Here is an 18,208-nt window from a genome sequence, read left to right as displayed (position 1 = left end):
GCTTATAGTACCAACTTAGCTCTCTCCCTCCATCCTGTGGCATGGCATGTAACTATTCATAAATCTACCCAAAATGTAACTGTGAAATCCATTCACAGTTATAACTTGGAAACTCATAATGATATACCACAAGGGTCACCGAGAGAGGAATGGACTCTTTTATAGGCTGGCAGTAGGATGGACTCGGGAGTTAGTTATGAGTTGCTGGTCATGGCTCTAGGGCTCAATGAGATGCACACAGAAAAGAGGTAGAGGCAATCCCCAAGACAGGATTCCAGAGAAAGGAGCATGACAGGATTTGGAAAGATGCCTCTTACAGCTTTAAAGTCTTGGCTTCAGTTCCTGATGAAGTGTTATGTGGGGTGATGTAAAGTGACGTCAACAGAAATAACGCCTTAGTCTTTCATGTGTCTTCGGCCATACATGATGGAATTGTGGAAGATGTGCACAGAAAGGGCACATGGTTTGCTGGGAACAGAGAGTACCTTTTCCTCCCTTCCCAATTACCCTTTGACTCCCAAGTCCAGAGGACTTAAACACCAGAATGTCATGGAAGGGTTCTCGGTAGACTTACGCGTAAGGAGGAAAGAAATAGAAAACAATGATCCCACGTTCCTGTAATGAGGAAGAGAGATTCACTCCATACCACTGACCTGGGCCTCTGTACTCATTGTTATAAACTGATTCAGTAAGGATAGAAAGCCCATTGATATTCTGCTAAATGAACATGGCAATGAAATGACTTCTAATGACATATTGCTGTACCCACAGATCAGTGAGTGGCACTGATCACTCAACCCTCATAAGAGAAGCTTTCTTACATGGTCCACAGAAACCACAACTGGACAGCAGGCCGAGAGTAAGAGACTTGGGAGTGCTCAGCCCTGAACAGAATATCTTTACCACACTTCACATTCAGGGCTCAGTGAGCTACACAAAAGATGGTACAGAAAGATAAAATCCAGACATGGTGTGTGGTTACAAGGGAATAGCATCTTTTAGACACAAGGTAGATGCACATACGAACTCACAGATACTGTGACAACATTTATAAGACCAGCACAAGTTCAAGACAGACAGAATCCCAGCATGGAGTAAAGGCGTGAGCACAAAGTCTCACCCCTAGTCAAAAGTCATTCACAAATCAGAGCTGCTCAGAGAGGGAAAATCAGTTTTCTTCAATAGAGTGACACTGGGCATATCAACCACACTCCAGGGCAGGCCCCATGTTCAGAAGTTACTTGGCATAAATCAGATTCCATGATTTTCAGTGGTTTCTTCCTTCCTCTCTTTCTCACTCCCTTCCTTCCTTCTTTCCTTCTTTTTCCTTTTTTCCTTTTCTTTCTTCCTCCTTCCCTCCCTCCCTTCCTTCCCTTTCTTTACCTTCCCTTCCCCTCCCTCCCTCTCTCCCTCCCTCCCTCCCTTCCTTCCTTCCTTCCTACTTTCATTTCTTCCTTTCTTCCTGTGTAGGGAGAGGGGAAGATCCAGTAGGAGTTGGGGGATGAGACAGAATATGATTTAAAAAAAGTATGAAATTCTCAAAGAATGATCTCTTTTAAAAAGTATACATGTCCTTGTGTGAATACAGCATTTGAGATAATAAATCCAAGTGGCAGCATTTGCAACATTAAAACCCAAAGAATAAGAGCTTTGCTCAAGATAGTGTTATAAAAAAAGGGTGTGTGTGAGAGATATGAATTATCTTGATTGTCAATTTGACTAGAATAAGACATATATGGGAGATTATTAAAAAGCCCTTTATGTGTATGTGTGAGAACCTTTCACCACTCTGAATTTGGGTAGTGCTGTCCCATTGAATGAGGGCCCAGGTAGTATAAAAGGGAAAATGGAGAAGGCCATCATTAACACAGGCACTTTCTCTCTTTGCTTGTGAGCTCCTGGGATGTGATTTGCTCCACTATACCCTCATACCATGATGAGCTGAGCCTCTGAAAGACTGAGTGAAATACGTCCTTCCTCTTTTTACATTATCACTGAAACCTCACAATCCAGCTGCACAGAAAATGGCATTCCTTTCACCCATGGCCATAAATTAGAAGAACTGAGGTTTCACTCAAAGTATATTTTCTGTCAATAGTCTTCCAGATTTGGGGTGTGACCACTACAAAAACTCACGAGTGAAATCAATGAGATGTATTTCTTATAAACTGTTGAACTGTGTGCAATGGTGGAGACCAGGTTGTGAGGTACGAGACAAGATGATTGATTTGCAGCACAATACAGGCCAATAAAGTCATTACTCGGCTTTAAATTATTTTTTATAAGAGAGTTTCACATTTCTGTTTCTAGGCAAAATTTAATAAAGTACAAGTGTTTCTTATAGTAAAAAGAGTCAGAATAACTAAATGTAAAGATTAAAAAAGAAATGCTTAAAGGAAAATTAACCTCAAAGAACAATGAACTGGCCCTACTTTTGCAGTTGCAACGTGAGAACTTGTGTTGTGGAGTAGATAGCCAACCACGAAAAGGAAGAATCAAAATGATGGAGGCCAGCGCAACAGGACAGCGATGTCCCTTGGGAGGTATTTTGTCTTATTTTTGTTTCTTGGAGAAACTTTTAGTTTTCCATATTTTTTTTCTCCTGGACTCTCATTGACTATTAACAGAAATGACCAAAAGGAACCACCAGAGGCCACACCATGTGACCTGGGGAGGGGAAGCAGCCAAGTGGGGAGGACAAGAAAACCCTGAACCCTTGTCTCTTCTTTGGAGAGGGAGCCTCACTTGAGTGAGAAAGTGCATCATATATTCTCTCCTTTGGGGAAGGTCGAGGTAAAGGAGTCTTCCTCTTGGGGTGAGATCAGAGAATATCCCAAACCCAGTGTCAAGGTACCTGCCTGAGGTTGAGATTTAATCAAACATTCGCAGCAACCCCACTGCACGGCTCTGTGCTCCCCTGCACAGCCAGGCTAACAAGCTTCAGAAACAAGTCACAATGGAATAGCCTGGGGGCACTTCTGAAATTTTTACACTCACAGGAGAAAAATGTAAGGAGATATTCTCTAAGATACAGACCACATAGAGGTCTTAAAGCAAAGACCGTGCTCAGTAAAAGCAACCCTCACCCTAAACATAAACATAAACCCAGATACCACTGACATATTTGAAGCCCCTGTTTTTCTAAGAGTAGCCACAGTAACAACAAACATCCACCTACATCCTGACCACAGAGGGTCTGGCCCACAACTAATGATAGTTGATTGAACCTTCTCTTACCAGAGGAGGGAGTCTATATAGTTCTTTGTTTTCCACTTTCAGCAAGGCATTTAATAAACTACATGAAGCTTTCAATACGTTAATAGAAGGTAGGTTATTTCATCCAATATTAGACTAATATAAGTTTTACAATCATGTTTAAGGCAAGTAAGAATGAGCTACGACTTCAGATATTAGGTGCATTTTCAACCTATAATATTTTCAACCTGTGAAATGGATTTATTTCATACAGCATTTCCTACATGTTGAGAAACATGTAGGTGATCTACTTTCCCTGACACACTAAAGGCTGGGAGAGCCATTCTCAGTTACCTCAGCCTCCACTATCTATACAGGATGTCTAGTTTTGGGCAAAAATATGAGGTACCAGAAAAGCAAGGAAAACAATCAATCTACAAAGAACCATCAAACATAACCAGACCCAGGTATGCTACAGACAGTAGACCCATGGAGCAGAGAATTTAAAAGACAAGGGTCGACAGTTCAAAGCTCCAGCAGAGATGCACACAGCCTCGTAGGTCACTTCTGGTGAGAGGTGGTGATGACAAGAATGGGAACCCCAGAGATGAAAATGCATCCCCACATGAAGCGATGCTCGCCCTGGCTCACACCTTCACCAAGGAGATGGGTCAATATGAAAGACTACAATGGAACCTCAGAGTAAAGGACAACAGAAGCAGAGTGTGCAGTTGAGCAGTGTCCCGTTTAGAAAGGCGGGGGACAGGCAAGGGAGCATCTGCAAAATACTGATACAGAATTCAGAATGGCAACCCTCAAGGGCAGACTGAAGAGGGTCAGAGTCACCTAGTGTGAAAAGGAGAAAACAAACTTTAATAGCATTGTACAGTAGCTCCCCATTGTCCATGAATCTGAAGAGCCTCCAGAGAGATTACAGAACCTTCCACACAACTGATTTTGCTCTACATATACATGTTCATTTGTGATAAAGCTTAATACTTAAATTAAACACAATACAAGATAATGAAACAGAAAATTAAAATAACATACTATAATGAAATGACGAATCCTTTTTCCTGGAATTTTCCATCGAATAGTTTCAGTTTGTGGTTGGTTGAAAGAACTCGGAAGTACAGCGGTGAAACTCTTCAGTAAGGCGACTTTCCCGGTCTGGGTGACTGTACCATGGCTGGTGTCTCACACTGTGTTTGCAATTTCCCCACAGTTCTAAAACTATTTCACACTACAGTCTTTAAATGGGCCTTAATTATTAGATTCTAAATCAAGAAGGAACTGGCAAAGCTTAATACAGAAAAAGAAAGTCATTTACCAAGAAAGTTACTTTTCTATCCAGAGCTCTCAGGATTTGAGTTTGTATTTTCAGATTTGTGGTTCGAGCTGAAAACCCAGTCATAGTGGTTACTACTGTGGGAAGCATCCTCCCATCCACATTGCCAACGTACAGTAAAACGATGAGGCAGAGAAAATCGCCAAATGTGAGCACTGTATGTAACCTCATATTTTATAAAAGTATGTCTTCCAAAGAATTTCAAGTGATTTCTTTCTTTAAAGGCTGTGTTGTGTGTACAATAGGACATAGGAGGCAAAAGCTGCTTGTGACACCGGTCACACCGCCTAAAGGTTACTGGAGAGAAGGAAGGGTAAGAGGACCAGGAGACAAGGCTTCTCCAGTACTCCCCAGCGACAGGACCTGGGGAAGTCTGACTTCTCAAAGCCTCAATTAATAGAACTCCAAATGGAATAATCCAGAAGGAAAGACTGCTGTGACAGTTTGCCATCCGTGAACAGAGAAATCAGGCTTTTCAGTTACTGTTTCTAAAAGCAGTCAGTGAGTGTCAGCTGTCAGACAAATCTGAACAAAGGACTGATAAACCAGCTGAAAAAATATGAGCAATGACCTCACATCTGAGATGTTACTTTGGAAAGAATGAGGAAAGACTCAGAAAATATTTCACCAAGGAAACAGTATAAATTGTTGGCTACACAGTGATCCAGGGCTGTCTTGGTGGGGCGCTCTGCAGAGCAGGAAGGTCAAGGTGTGTTTCATGATGAGCATCAGCAGACAGAGAAAGAAGGAGGGGGCAGCAGGAGGCAAAAGGAGTGAGATGCTCCAGGGCTGTCGACCTCATATGCAGAGAAGATGAAAAGTAGGCTTTACAGGACAGCAATGTAAACCTTGCCTGTGCCCCTAAGGAACTGACTAGCAAGCCCACAGCTTTGAGGGGAAGCCAGTGAGGTGTTCGGATCCAGCATCTTCTCTGCTTCCTTTTCCCATAGCTCTGCAATCATTCTGAGAGAACGAGTCCAAGCAGTTCACATAAAGCTTTTGATGTCAAAGGCTCCATGAACCTTCTGTCGTTTCACCGTCGCCTCTAAAGCATGCTGAAGTCTCTGATTGTAATAATATTAGGTGACAGCATCTTCAAGAGACAATCAGGCCAAGAATGAATTCATAGTACTGCCTTCCGAGCGCTCTCCCATTGCAGTGAGTTTGCCTAGATTTTCTTTTGTTTTGGAGTTCCCAGCCTCCAGTCATGTGACGAATTTCTATTATTCCTACTGTTGATTTTACTGTTAGTCAATCTGCAGTATTCTGTTAGAGCTACGGGAATAGAGCTTGATGGCGCTACATCTTCCTTTGGTTAAATCAATCCATTGTTAGCCCTGAACATGGGAAGTGGAACGTGCCAGGCGAGGAGCTCAAGGGCATTCTCATCTGGATAGTGAGTTTGAGGCTAGCATGGGCCTCATGAAACCAGCCCTTCACAAACAAAACAACGCAACCTTAAAGACTTTGTCTTCAGCATAGTTTTTTTTCTGTGCCTCTTTCTGTCTCCCCAACATACATTTTTCCTTTACTTTTGAACAATACAACTTCCTAAGGATCTTTTAATGAGTCACAAGCATGAGGCCCCTACCCAGTATGTTTTAAAGTCCTGCACCTGCTTTAAGAAACATTGCCTGACGTCACTCCAAGGCTGTTTAGTATATTTAGCCAGTCACCTCCCGAGCAGAGGCAGCAGAATTCTCAGGCTCGGCTGTTGCTCACCAGCTGTGCAGACTTAGAGTTCTCAACCTCTTCCAATTTCAGACTCCACCTGGGCTAAATAGAGATAATGAGAGGCCCTCATCACAGGGAAAGAGGACTTTCCATGAGATTGGAGATTGTGCTTACGAAATGTCAGAATGTGTTCAAGCATGCAACCAGCTGGAATAAGCCATAGCAATCACCATCACAGGGTACAGGGGTCTGCAGGATGCTGAAGTTGGTGAACACTAGAAACTTGCAAAAGTATGAGAAGGAGGCTAGCTGGGGCTCTAGAGCCTCTTCTAGCTGGAGTGCACTTCCAGATCCAATGCTTCCCTGTGGCCCACCCTCAGGCTCGTACAATCCACGGACTCTCGCCTGTTTGCTGGTGATGACAACCTCTCTTCTAGGCATTACCTTAACCCATGTTCAATCAGTTTCGCTTCCAGAAGTATGGTATTCCATTCTCTGCTTCCTCTAGGTTCCAATTCACCTTCCCTCTCCAGGTCCCCATTCTTGCCCTTCAAGCCCAGCTCATACCTCACCATCTTCAACCTCTTCCTTGTCCTCTCAGCTGCTATCTGCTACTGGTTCTAAAGCTCACGGCACCAAAGGTTGGTTTCGTCCCCTCAAGCCTCCCTCACTCAGTTTCGTCACTCTGCTTAAACAACTTATTGGGTCTTTAAGCCTGACAACTGGCTTTATCCTTTATTAGCTCTCAAGCAGCGGGGTCGTTCTGTGCACAGAAGAGGTACACCATACACACATGCTGATGAAGTCTGAGGGTGGGGCCCCAACTAGTCCCCAGTTGGAGAAGCCAGAAACCAGGTTCAAAGTGACTCCTTTCCCAGAAGCAACACCTACAAGCCATCATTGCTTAGAAAGCTGTGGTCCAGCAGAACCGATATCAAGAGTTCTGTGCCTTCAGTTTTTTTCAGACACTGGCGTAGGGTGCTAAGGTCTACCTTGAGACCTTACATACTTTTCTTATGTTTTCCACAGTTCTCCCAAATCCCCTTATCCCCGTTCCCTGGTATATCACCATACCCTAAAAATAAGTCAAGGGTAACCCAGGGTGCAGAATCCCCATTATTCCCTATTTCTGCAACTGGACCCCAGATGTGCAGCAGTTCATTAGAATGTATCTTATTGTTTTTACCCCATCACCAAATGGCTAACAGTCAGCATGTCCCTGACATGAAGGCTGAGCGTCTTTCCTGCCCAGTGTCGCCCCTGGCATATTATCATAGGTTGCTAAACTCCAGACCTGGAGTTGCACTGGACTTGACAAAGCCAGCTTGAACAAAGTGATCACAGTGTCCTGTAGAAGTCACATGGTGACAAACAACCAATGGATCTCCAAAACCCAAGAGCTCCCCGCAGTCTTGATTGTAATGGACAGGAGGTCAGGACTGATTGAACAACTTGCTACACGGTTATAGGTTATATAGCAACCTCCAAATTGCCTGATTTGAAAATACATCTCAGGGTACCTTTCTCAAAATCAGTTTTGCAGCTCCAAGAGAATCCCTGAAGCAGGATAGTTGGTAAAGGGCAGAATGAACTTCTGCACAGCGGTGGACTCCCTTAAGCTCGAGCTCATTGTCTGTGCAGTCCTGCAACCTCTACAGGGGATGCTGTGCGAGAAGTCCTTTTTGTAAACGCCTTAGTCATATTCATGAGGCTTTAATTTGTGAGTGCTCAAGCCCTCAAGACTGCCACACTGTCACCATCTGAATTTTTGGAGGGGCACGTTCAAATCACAGCCCCCTCAAAGCCTTTCTGACAGTCAGAGTTTGACTCCATGGCACCCTAATTTGAGCCTTTCGGCGCAGGAACTCTCTTGCCATGCCACTAACCCCGCTGTAGCTACAGGAAGCAGAGCGACAGAACAGCCATAAGACGACAACAGACACTAACTAAGGGCTCATGTAGGGTCCCGTTGTCACATATTTGGATTGCAGAAGATTTAGGAAGGTAAATCTCTTTGTGAAACGATGCCACACATATCCAAGACTCTCTTAAAGAACATGAAATCAAAGACACATGCCAATGGCATGCCAGTGTGCATATCTCCCTCTGACAGAATAAGTACTAAAATGTTAAGAAACAGGGAGATGAACAGTTAGACATTCTGAGGCAGGGGCTTGATGTTCACTTCTTATCCCAAATGCTGCAAAAAAGTAATGCTATTAAATGAGACTCCAACATAAACGTCAGTGCCTACGAGACGCCCTGAACACAGAGATAACTACCACTTCCCTCAGATTTTAGAGAGAAATACTAAGTCCTGCAGACAATACACTATGTAGGCAGACTCTACAGAAGTACAGAGCTGTCAGAGCAACACCAGATGTCCTAAGTGTTAAACCTCAATTTCTCCTTTTGTTGGGTAGGTGATTTTGCCTTCAAGTCACCTGTCAAATTGATGGTGGACTTTTCTTCCATCTGCATCTAAGAAGGGCCTTGGCAGACATGCACAGCAAGTTTCTTATTGACAGAGGAGCAAGCTATTTCTCAAGGAGCCTAAGGGTCTCATTGTAGACCTTACAGAGCCTCATGCTTCAGTCACCTGCCTCACCTTAGGTTTTACACCACAGCTACCTGCAAGCTTTCCATCCTGTAGGGCTTTATTATTTCTTTAAACACTGTTACCGTATGAACATGAAATGTCCCCATGGCCTCGTTTGTCTGAATACTTAGTCCCCAGTGAGTGGTGCTGTCTTTGGAAGGTTGTGGAGCCTTTAGGAGGCAGAGTCAGGCTGGAAGCAGGGGGTAATTGGGGGAGGGCCTTAAGACTTTACAGCCTGAGCCTGCTTCCTGAATACTCCATGCTTCTTGTCCACTAACATGTGATCTGAGGAGCATCCACCTCCCGCGGATCTGCCTCCTACCATGCTTCTTCCTCCAGGGTAGACTATATTCTCTAAAAACTTGCAAGCACAAATAAACCCACAAGTTGCTTCTTGTAAAGTATCTGGTCATAGCAACAGGAGAAGAAACTAGTATACCCACAAGGAGCCCCATCCTGGCCTTGCTAGTCCAGCGGCAGGCAGATTTGCTGACTTCATTTAAAATCCCCTGAGCACACACAACATTCCTGTTTAACTTAATTTCCCATGCAGTTTTGCTAAATGGCTCCAACTTTGGACCACCAAAGTATACATCAGACAAAATCATTTTCTCTCCAGTTATGTTTAGAAATGCAAATATGTTGTTTAAAATATATTACTCCCAGCGGAGTTCTTATTACTGCTCAGACTCAGTGTAGAGAACAGGTCTCAAGTGGGCTTTTCCTAGTTGCTTCTCTCATTCTGAATGGGTGTAAATGAAGGAAAAGTGAGCCAGGATGGAGAAGATCAAGTATGATTCAGTCCACCCACCTCTCTGCAGCAAGAACCACAATCGACAACTCCAGCTCATTCCTGCAGTGACAGAAATGGCGCTCAGTTCTGAGGCAACACTCTTCAATTTCTTCCTTGTGTTGAACTTAAATTCTACTTCCTGCATCTTCCTCTGACTTGTAGACTCCTCCCAAATGCCTCACTTCCTATGACTATCAAAGATGGCCCCATATTGCTTAGCTATGGATAACAATTTAAAAATTAAATAACATGAGCTCTTCATAACTATCAGTTACACACAAATATATTCAAAGCATCTTGTCTTCATTTATATAGCCCATGAGAATAACTGTCTAGACTTATACCAAATTCCGAAGCTACATGTGAATTGGTTGCCCTGGGAATATCATTTGTGTTTTATACATGGACCCAATACCAGGCAGCTGGGCGAGAGGACCCCTAACAGATAGCCAGCGAGGTATCAGAGCAAACAAACCGGGGTTAGTGCCCCTGCTGGCTGAGAAAGACTGCCTTTACATAGCAAGACCAGATAAAGCAAGGCAGATGGAGATTTCAAAAACGAAGGCAGATTGAAAATCAAAAGGGCAAACTTTCGAAGCTGCAGGCATTGATTTGTAATCAAGCTCTTTTCAGATTACTTTGTGTGTGGGCAGCAATCTATAGCGTACTCAAGGGAGCGTAGCAGAACAGTGGTTTCTTTAAAATGAGGTTTAATGATCCCCCAAGGGTCAGTGAATAAAATAATATACGGAGAAGCAGCTCTTAAGCTCTGAAGCATCATCAAATGTGATGCTGCCTCGTCCCAACCTGAACTCCTCCTGAATGCCAGCATGTGCTTATCAGCACACTTGTTTGTGGCTAGACATGCCCTGTCTTTTTTGTATCTCAGATATATGAGTTACAAAAATCCTCTCAGCAAAAGATGGATCATGTAAATGATTTCTTTACGTGGCTCTAAGTATATGAAAAATGGTTCTACATTAAAATTTCATGAAGTCATGGCTCAAATATAAAATTAAAAAAAATACCACAAGATATCCAAGTGCATAAAGAAAACAAGAAAAATAGCAGAGGGTTGTGTGTGTGTGTGTGTGTGTGTGTGTGCGCGCACGCGAGTGCATGCATATGTGCATACTCACATGCATGGGTGCTCTTGTATGTGTAGGTGCATGTATGCATGCATGTAGAAGCCAGGGTCTTTTATGGGCCTGGAATGTGCCAAGCAGTCTCGGTCAGCTGACTAGTGAGCCTCAGTTACATTCCTGTCTCTGTCTCCCCAGAACTGGGATTATAGGTGTGCACTGCCACACCTGGCTTTGTGCGTGGTGGTGAGGGGTCCTGAAGGATTGAACTTGGCTCCTAACACTTCCACTGCAAACACTTGACCATTTTGGCTGTCACCCCTGCCTGGAAGAAGTTCTGACTGATGGGGCAATGGTATGGTCTCCTGACAGAAGAGGTGACAGGTAAGAAGACACAGCTCTATTTCTGGCCATGTTGAAGAAGATTCTATCCAGAGGCCAAACAATGGAATTACATGCCCTCAAAGACTTCGCTCAATTTAGTAGAAGTTTTGGAACCAGTAATAATGCATCAATTAACAAGATACCAACGAGTCTTCCAAGGAGGTAAGGAGAATGTCTCCTAAAGAATCAGACACAGACACAATCAGTCCCATGAAAAGACTGGCACCCATGAAAAGAGTCAGCCACTCCTCCCATTTCCCTCAGCTATGTCCGACACGCAACACTGCAATTAGGGATGTACACTCAAGCCTCAGTCTTCTCGGGTTCAAATCCCGCCTCTGTCTCCTGGGATCTGTAGTACCAGCCTTCCCCTTGATCAACATGTACTTCCTTTCCCTTATCTCCTAACGGGTTCTGCTGAACACACAGGTACATGCAACATGTCCCCTACAGGGTCTGCACATGTGAATGCTTTTCTCTGTCCTTTCGTCTGGGTTTCCTAGCACAGCCCAGTTCCGAGAAGGGTTTCGGGTAAAAGACACAATGAAATTACTTGTTTGAGAGTTTTATATCTATGCTTTATCTTTTTTCTTTTGTGTTTTGGGGGTGTATGATAATGTGTACATGAGAGTTTGCATGTGGAAACCAGAGGATGACAATGGGTGTCTTTTGTGTTTTGGGGGTGTATGATAATGTGTACATGAGAGTTTGCATGTGGAAACCAGAGGATGACAATGGGTGTCTTCCTCGATTGTTCACCACCTGATTTTTTCATGCAAGGTCTTTTACTAAAACTGTGAGCTGCCTTTCTGGGAGTCCTCATGCTTTCCAGACAAGTGCTTTACCTTCCCAAGCATGAAGTTTTACCTTCTTCTAACACAGAACAGCTAATTGTATTTAGTGCAGTTTCCAAGAGAAAGAGGGGAGAAAAAAAGTGCGCCTGAAAAAGCAAACTGGTGTCTCCTTCATAAAGCTAGCCACCAGTCATCCTAGAGACGAAGTGTTTTCTCAGTCCCCACTCTACAACCCCAAAATCTCAAAGCATGCCAACCTTCTATGAAGTCCGCAGCTGTGTAAGGACGCTGGTGTGGGCTGCTCTCCACGGGGCTGTTCAGACTGTCCAGGGCCGATTCGACCGCTTCCACCAACTCATCACGCTTGTCCTTCCTGACCGGCTTCTCCTCAGGGTGGCGGGTCAGGCCAGTCTCCAGCTGGTACACTTTCTGTAGGGTGAAGCTATCGAAAGGCACGGCAGCATACTCGGTGGCCAGTTTAACACCTGCATGGACCTCGGCCTTGTCCACCTGCCCACGCAGGAAGGCCAGCAGATCGGCCTGGGCTCTTGGTGCAGGGTCCCAGCCTGAGCGCAGGCTGGTAGCATCGCTGGCCTGGTCCTGCCCGCTGCGGAGCTGCTCACTGCGTGCCTGCAGTTCATCCTTGAGCTGCGCTATCTGTCGCTTAAGGCTGTTCACGTAGTTGCGATGCTGTTCCTCACGCTCTTGCAGCACAGCTTGGTAGCCATCTTTGCCCGTGGGGCCATTGGCCCGTGGCAGTCCCAGCTGCTCCTGGTCGCCTTTTGGGGTGCAGGCTAACATGTAGAGGACAGAGATGGCACAGCAGAGCAGAACCAGCAGAATCACTACCCGAGAAATCCACCCTAGCAGCCCACGACGGACCATCCTCATTCAGGTGCAGGCCATGCGTCCAGCGTGTGCAGCATCCCAGGGCACCGGGAAGGCCCCACACAAGGGCTTTCCTGGTTAGACCGCAGTGCCTCTGATGTCCCCTGGACCAATTTCATCCATTTCCTTCTAGAAGGCGGCCTGCCTTTGGAAGTCAACCATTACATAAGACGGCTCTCCTGATTCCAAAAGAAGATCTTCTAGGCAGAAACAATCGATTAAGTGGATCCTCCAAGTTCTTTCATTTGCTCCCATCATAGCCTTCCTGCTGTGCCGAAGACGAGGGGGTCCTGAGGAGACACAAAAGACAGGGGCCCTTAGTGTTTCCATTCACACTGGAACTTCGAGTCAGGACCCGTTTTCACCTGATCCAAAGTATGTAGGTAAACAAAATAATCACCCAAGTCAAATATTTAGCTACCGCAAATCATACATTTATTTTAATGCAATTCTTTCATATTTATATAATTTCAACGTTTACAGCTGAGTAAGCAAATGTACATATTACTGAGGGGGCTGCGGTTACCTGACATAATTCAACCTCAGCTGAGTATCTGATCCTGCAGGATGGGAACTCACCTTCCTCATTTTGCAGAATTGATTGGTATTTTGATTCTGTAATCACTGATGCTAAGAAAAGCACTTTGCATAAATATGTAATGAAAAACAGTAGACGTCCATTTAAAGATTTTTCAGAAATTATTGAAAACGCTGCCCTGATCCCAAGTCAACATTTCTTTGGCCATTACTTTATGAAGCTTTAGTGGAAAGCTCACATAGAAATTATTTAAAACAATTATCTCAACACAATCAAATCGAAGATACACTAATTTGATACATTCTGAGGAACAACAGAAGGAAAATACTAGAAGTCTTTGTCTACTATAATCAAGCCATTATGTGTCCACAAGAGTGGAAAATTTTGCAAATGCAATAATAAATACACTGCCTTTCACAACATCACTCTGGGCTGAGGTGTTCACTGTTGGTGTGTGGTGCAACAGTCCGTGCGGTGTAAAGTGGGCGTGCTTTATCTTGAGAATCAAGGCTTCCACAAAGTCTCCCAGTGCAGCTTGGGTGAGTACTGCAGGAAAAACGTGGTCTCACTGGGCATTTGACTTCTAAGTAATTTTGGTCACTGTGTGTTCAGAAACCTTACAGTTGTTGAAATTTTCATGAACTCTACATTCAGTTACATGAAGTACCTTAAGACACTGAGGGCTCATTCACTACGGCAATCAATAGGCAATTGGTTGACTATTTATGAAAGATTTATGGAAATTGTTTATGGTAGATATTAAGTGTAAGCATGTTTGTAAATCAAAACACAAAGTGTTTCAAAGGAAACTTGAGAAGACAACCGGGAAGAACTATTAAATGCAAGCAGTACTTCTGTTGAGAATCGAGACTTTTTTTTATTTCTATTTTTTTATATGTTGTAATTCTTCATGATGACATGTATTTTAGTGCTAAAAGCAAAACTTTGATGACACTGAATTACTGGCAGCTGACTTTTCTACCGATGCTGTCAAGCAAAAAGATGATGGCAGGCATGGGTGTGTCTACCTGTATGCTTTCCTCTGAGGCATGATCAATGGCCATCAGAATGGACATCGAGTTTTCGGGACTGGTAAAGAAGTATCCACCCACAAGTTCAAATATGCAAAAATATGTACTAATGGCAACACAGCTGGAAGGATCTGTGACAGTTGTCCAACCAAATGTACAATCATTCCTGCATCCCTTACCAAAGAAAGAGATGGGTTAGGAGAACAGAGATGAGATGCTGTCTTTTCAGGACTCAGATTCTTGGCATGCCTCTTCTGCCCAAATGAGGACTTCTGTGTCTTGCTTAGTCATTGGCAAAATTCCTAGAGTGACTACACCCAACACCCAACCCTTGTAATAAAGGAGGAGCAAGCCAGACACACCATCTCTATGTCTGCAAGGCCCCCTTTCTCCTTCTTCTCAGACAGCATCTCTTGACATGCTAGTTTTGAACTCCTCTCTCTTTTTAAATCATCTTCATTATTATGACCATAAATTAATTAATGAATCAATAAAATAGATGAAACAAATATTTTGTTTAGGGATATTTTTTATAAAAACCTTTCTGTGTGTATCTTTACACACCACGTCTCCTAAAAATCAAGGAGGACCTGCACTTTGCCATTTTATGAAAATGACATTTTAAGTAATCCCTATAATGATGAAATTATTTTTACAGTATCCTTGCTCAACCTCGGAAATCTAGGGTCTTGGCCAATAACCACATCCTTTCCTTGTGTTGTGTGGCCCAATCTTGAAGGGAAGAAAGATCCAGACAAATTGCGCCTCCAGATCTCTGGTCGGGAGAGGAGGTTCCAAGTCACTCTCTGCACTCAGGACATGGTACTGATGCAGGCTCACTGTTCCGAATGCATCTTGCACCTGCTGCTTTGGATGCTCACACCCGAAAGGTCCTCTCCCACTGCCCAAGAGACAAGCCTCTTACTAATGTCCCCACTCCACCAAAATTGTTCATTACACCACTTTCTGTAAGAATTTACTATATAATGTTTTCTCTCTGATATATTCTCTAGTGTTTCTCTGGACCCAAGGAGTCTCTCAGCTATAATTTAGAACAATGCATAGTTATTAGTACCAGGATTAAAATGTAGGCTTGCCCTTGAAAGCCTCTTATGTCCGATGAAAATCTTGTATAACATTTGTATAATTACTATAATTCTGTGATTAAAACCATCTTGGTTTTGATGTTCAGGCACCTTGCTGTTTTTAATGAAATCTCTCAGACAAGCTCATTACAGCCAAGTATTAAATTATCAGTGAGGACATGTTATCACATTATTCTGCCATTTAAAAGACTTTTATTTTAAATATGTTGTCATTAAAGACAAAATAAGAAAATCAAAAAAAACAAAGAAATGGAACATTCAACATAATTTATTGTGCTGTGAGAACTAAAGAGATGCAATCATGCTAACAAATTTTAATGGAATAAATGTTATATTTGCATAATGGATTGAAGCCATGTTGGTATAACTGGAGCCACTCATTAAGACTACAGTTAGGACAATTAAAACTAGGGCAGTGGTGATACACGCCTTTAATCCTAGCATGACGGAGGCAGAGGCAGGCAGATGTCTGAGGTTGACTCCAGCATAGTCTATAGTCAGTTCCAGGACAGCCAGGGCTATGTAGAGAGACCCTGTCTCAAGCAACAAAAAAAAAGATTAGCAGAAAATTAAAACTACAGGCTACCTGTTATACTCATAAGTCCTTTGCTGACCAGTACCAGAGGTTGTGGTGAGATGACTTAGCGAGTAAAGGCACCTTCCTCCAAGTCTGTCCCTGATTTTGATGCCTGGGACCCATATGGTAGAATAAGGAAATCAACTTTCATATATATATATATATATATATATATATATATATATATATATGAACATATATATACATACACAAGTAAACTATGTTTTAGAGTCTAGTTACTGAGGCTTTGGAAATTCATTAGGTTACTTGAACTCCATTCATCAGAGAAAAAGAGGAAAAGGCGGCAATAAAACCAAGATATTTTGTGAAACAAAAGACTTTTTCAGTTTTCATCAACAGGCAAAGTAACAGGTTTAGCTGCAGTATTTTCATGCACACTTGACTGGTTTCCCCCAGTCATTCATCTCATCAACTTTCAGCTCCTCTCCCCACTGTGGCTTTCAGTGTCCTCTATAGTAACACACACATGTGCTCATCACCAGTGTCCTCTATAGTAACACACACATGTGCTCATCACCAGTGTCCTCTATAGTAACACACACATGTGTTCATCACCAGTGTCCTCTATAGTAACACACACATGTGTTCATCACCAGTGTCCTCTACAGTAACACACACATGTGTTCATCACCAGTGTCCTCTATAGTAACACACACATGTGTTCATCACCAGTGTCCTCTATAGTAACACACACATGTGTTCATCACCAGTGTCCCCTATAGTAACACACATGTGCTCATCACCAGTGTCCTCTATAGTAACACACACATGTGTTCATCACCAGTGTCCCCTATAGTAACACACTCATGTGCTCATCACCAGTGTCCTCTATAGTAACACACACATGTGTTCATCACCAGTGTCCTCTCCAGTAACACACACATGTGCTCATCACCAGTGTCCCCTATAGTAACACACACATGTGTTCATCACCAGTGTCCCCTATAGTAACACACTCATGTGCTCATCACCAGTGTCCTCTCCAGTATACACACATGTGCTCATCACCAGTGTCCTCTCCAGTAACACACACACATGTGCTCATCACCAGTGTCCCCTATTGTAACACACACATGTGCTCATCACCAGTGTCCCCTATAGTAACACACACATGTGTTCATCACCAGTGTCCCCTATAGTAACACACACATGTGCTCATCACCAGTGTCCTCTATAGTAACACACACATGTGCTCATCACCAGTGTCCCCTCCCGTAACACACACATGTGTTCATCACCAGTGTCCCCTCCAGTAACACACACATGTGCTTCCTCACCAGTGTCCCCTCCCGTAACACACACATGTGTTCATCACCAGTGTCCCCTCCAGTAACACACACATGTGCTTCCTCACCAGTGTCCCCTCCAGTAACACACACATGTGCTCTTTCCTTCTCTCCCCCTTCATCGAAACCTCTTTTTACATGGCTACACTACCAAAATTAATGTACAGATTCAATTTCTATCAAAATTCAAATGACATTTCTCATAGAATTAGTGTGGGGGAGGGGAACATCCTAAACTTCGTATGGAAACACAGAGATCATAGATGGCCAAGGAATCCCATGCAAAAAGAATGGTGCCAGAGTTACCGGAACATGTGACTTCAAACTATAGCATAGAGTCATCATGACAATGACAGCCTGATACTGTCATTAGCACAGACATGCAGACTGTGGAACGTAAATTGGACCCAGAAATGAGCCCTCATAGCTACGGATACCAAATTTTTGACAAAATTGTCACTGGAAACACCCATCTTATTTAATAAATGATGCTTTAAAAACCAGATACTGACATGAAGAAGAAAGATGGTATCAGTATGGTATCTCTCACCTATCTGATGGAGGAAGGTCATTGGCTAATAAAGAAACTGCTTGGCCCTGATAGGTTAGAACATAGGTGGGTGGAGTAAACAGAACAGAATGCTGGGAGGAAGAGGAAGTGAGCTCAGACTCGATAGCTCTCCTCTCTGGGGCAGACGCGATGAAGCTCTGACCCAGGATGGATGTAGGCTAGAATCTTCCCGGTAAGCGCACCTTGGGGTGCTACACACATTATTAGAAATGGGCTAGTCCAGGTGCGAGAGTTAGCCAAGAAGAGGCTAGATATAATGGGCCAAGCAGTGTTTAAAAGAATACAATTTGTGTGTTGTTATTTCGGGTAAAGATAGCCTGT

The 18,208-nt window shown here is 43.4% G+C and overlaps 1 protein-coding gene across 5 annotated transcripts in view; it reads right to left on the bottom strand.

Annotated features, from left to right (window-relative positions):
- Csgalnact1 (chondroitin sulfate N-acetylgalactosaminyltransferase 1) overlaps positions 1-18,208 on the bottom strand; it is a 317,605-nt gene that overhangs the window by 75,334 nt on the left and 224,063 nt on the right. For all 5 annotated transcript variants that reach the window (XM_041674576.1, XM_041674580.1, XM_041674577.1 and 2 more), the window contains one exon: positions 12,127-13,047. In XM_041674576.1, the coding sequence (XP_041530510.1) occupies positions 12,127-12,760 (634 nt within the window). In that variant the 5' untranslated portion in view covers positions 12,761-13,047. The remainder of the gene's footprint in view (positions 1-12,126; positions 13,048-18,208) is intronic.

Source organism: Microtus oregoni, unplaced genomic scaffold (assembly GCF_018167655.1).
Source record: "Microtus oregoni isolate MIOR12 unplaced genomic scaffold, Mior012 000025F_ref0000491, whole genome shotgun sequence".
In the NCBI taxonomy this organism is placed as follows: Eukaryota; Metazoa; Chordata; class Mammalia; order Rodentia; family Cricetidae; genus Microtus; species Microtus oregoni.
The sequence above is the reverse complement of the archived record's forward strand: the minus strand, read 5'-3'. Positions and strand labels throughout refer to the sequence as shown.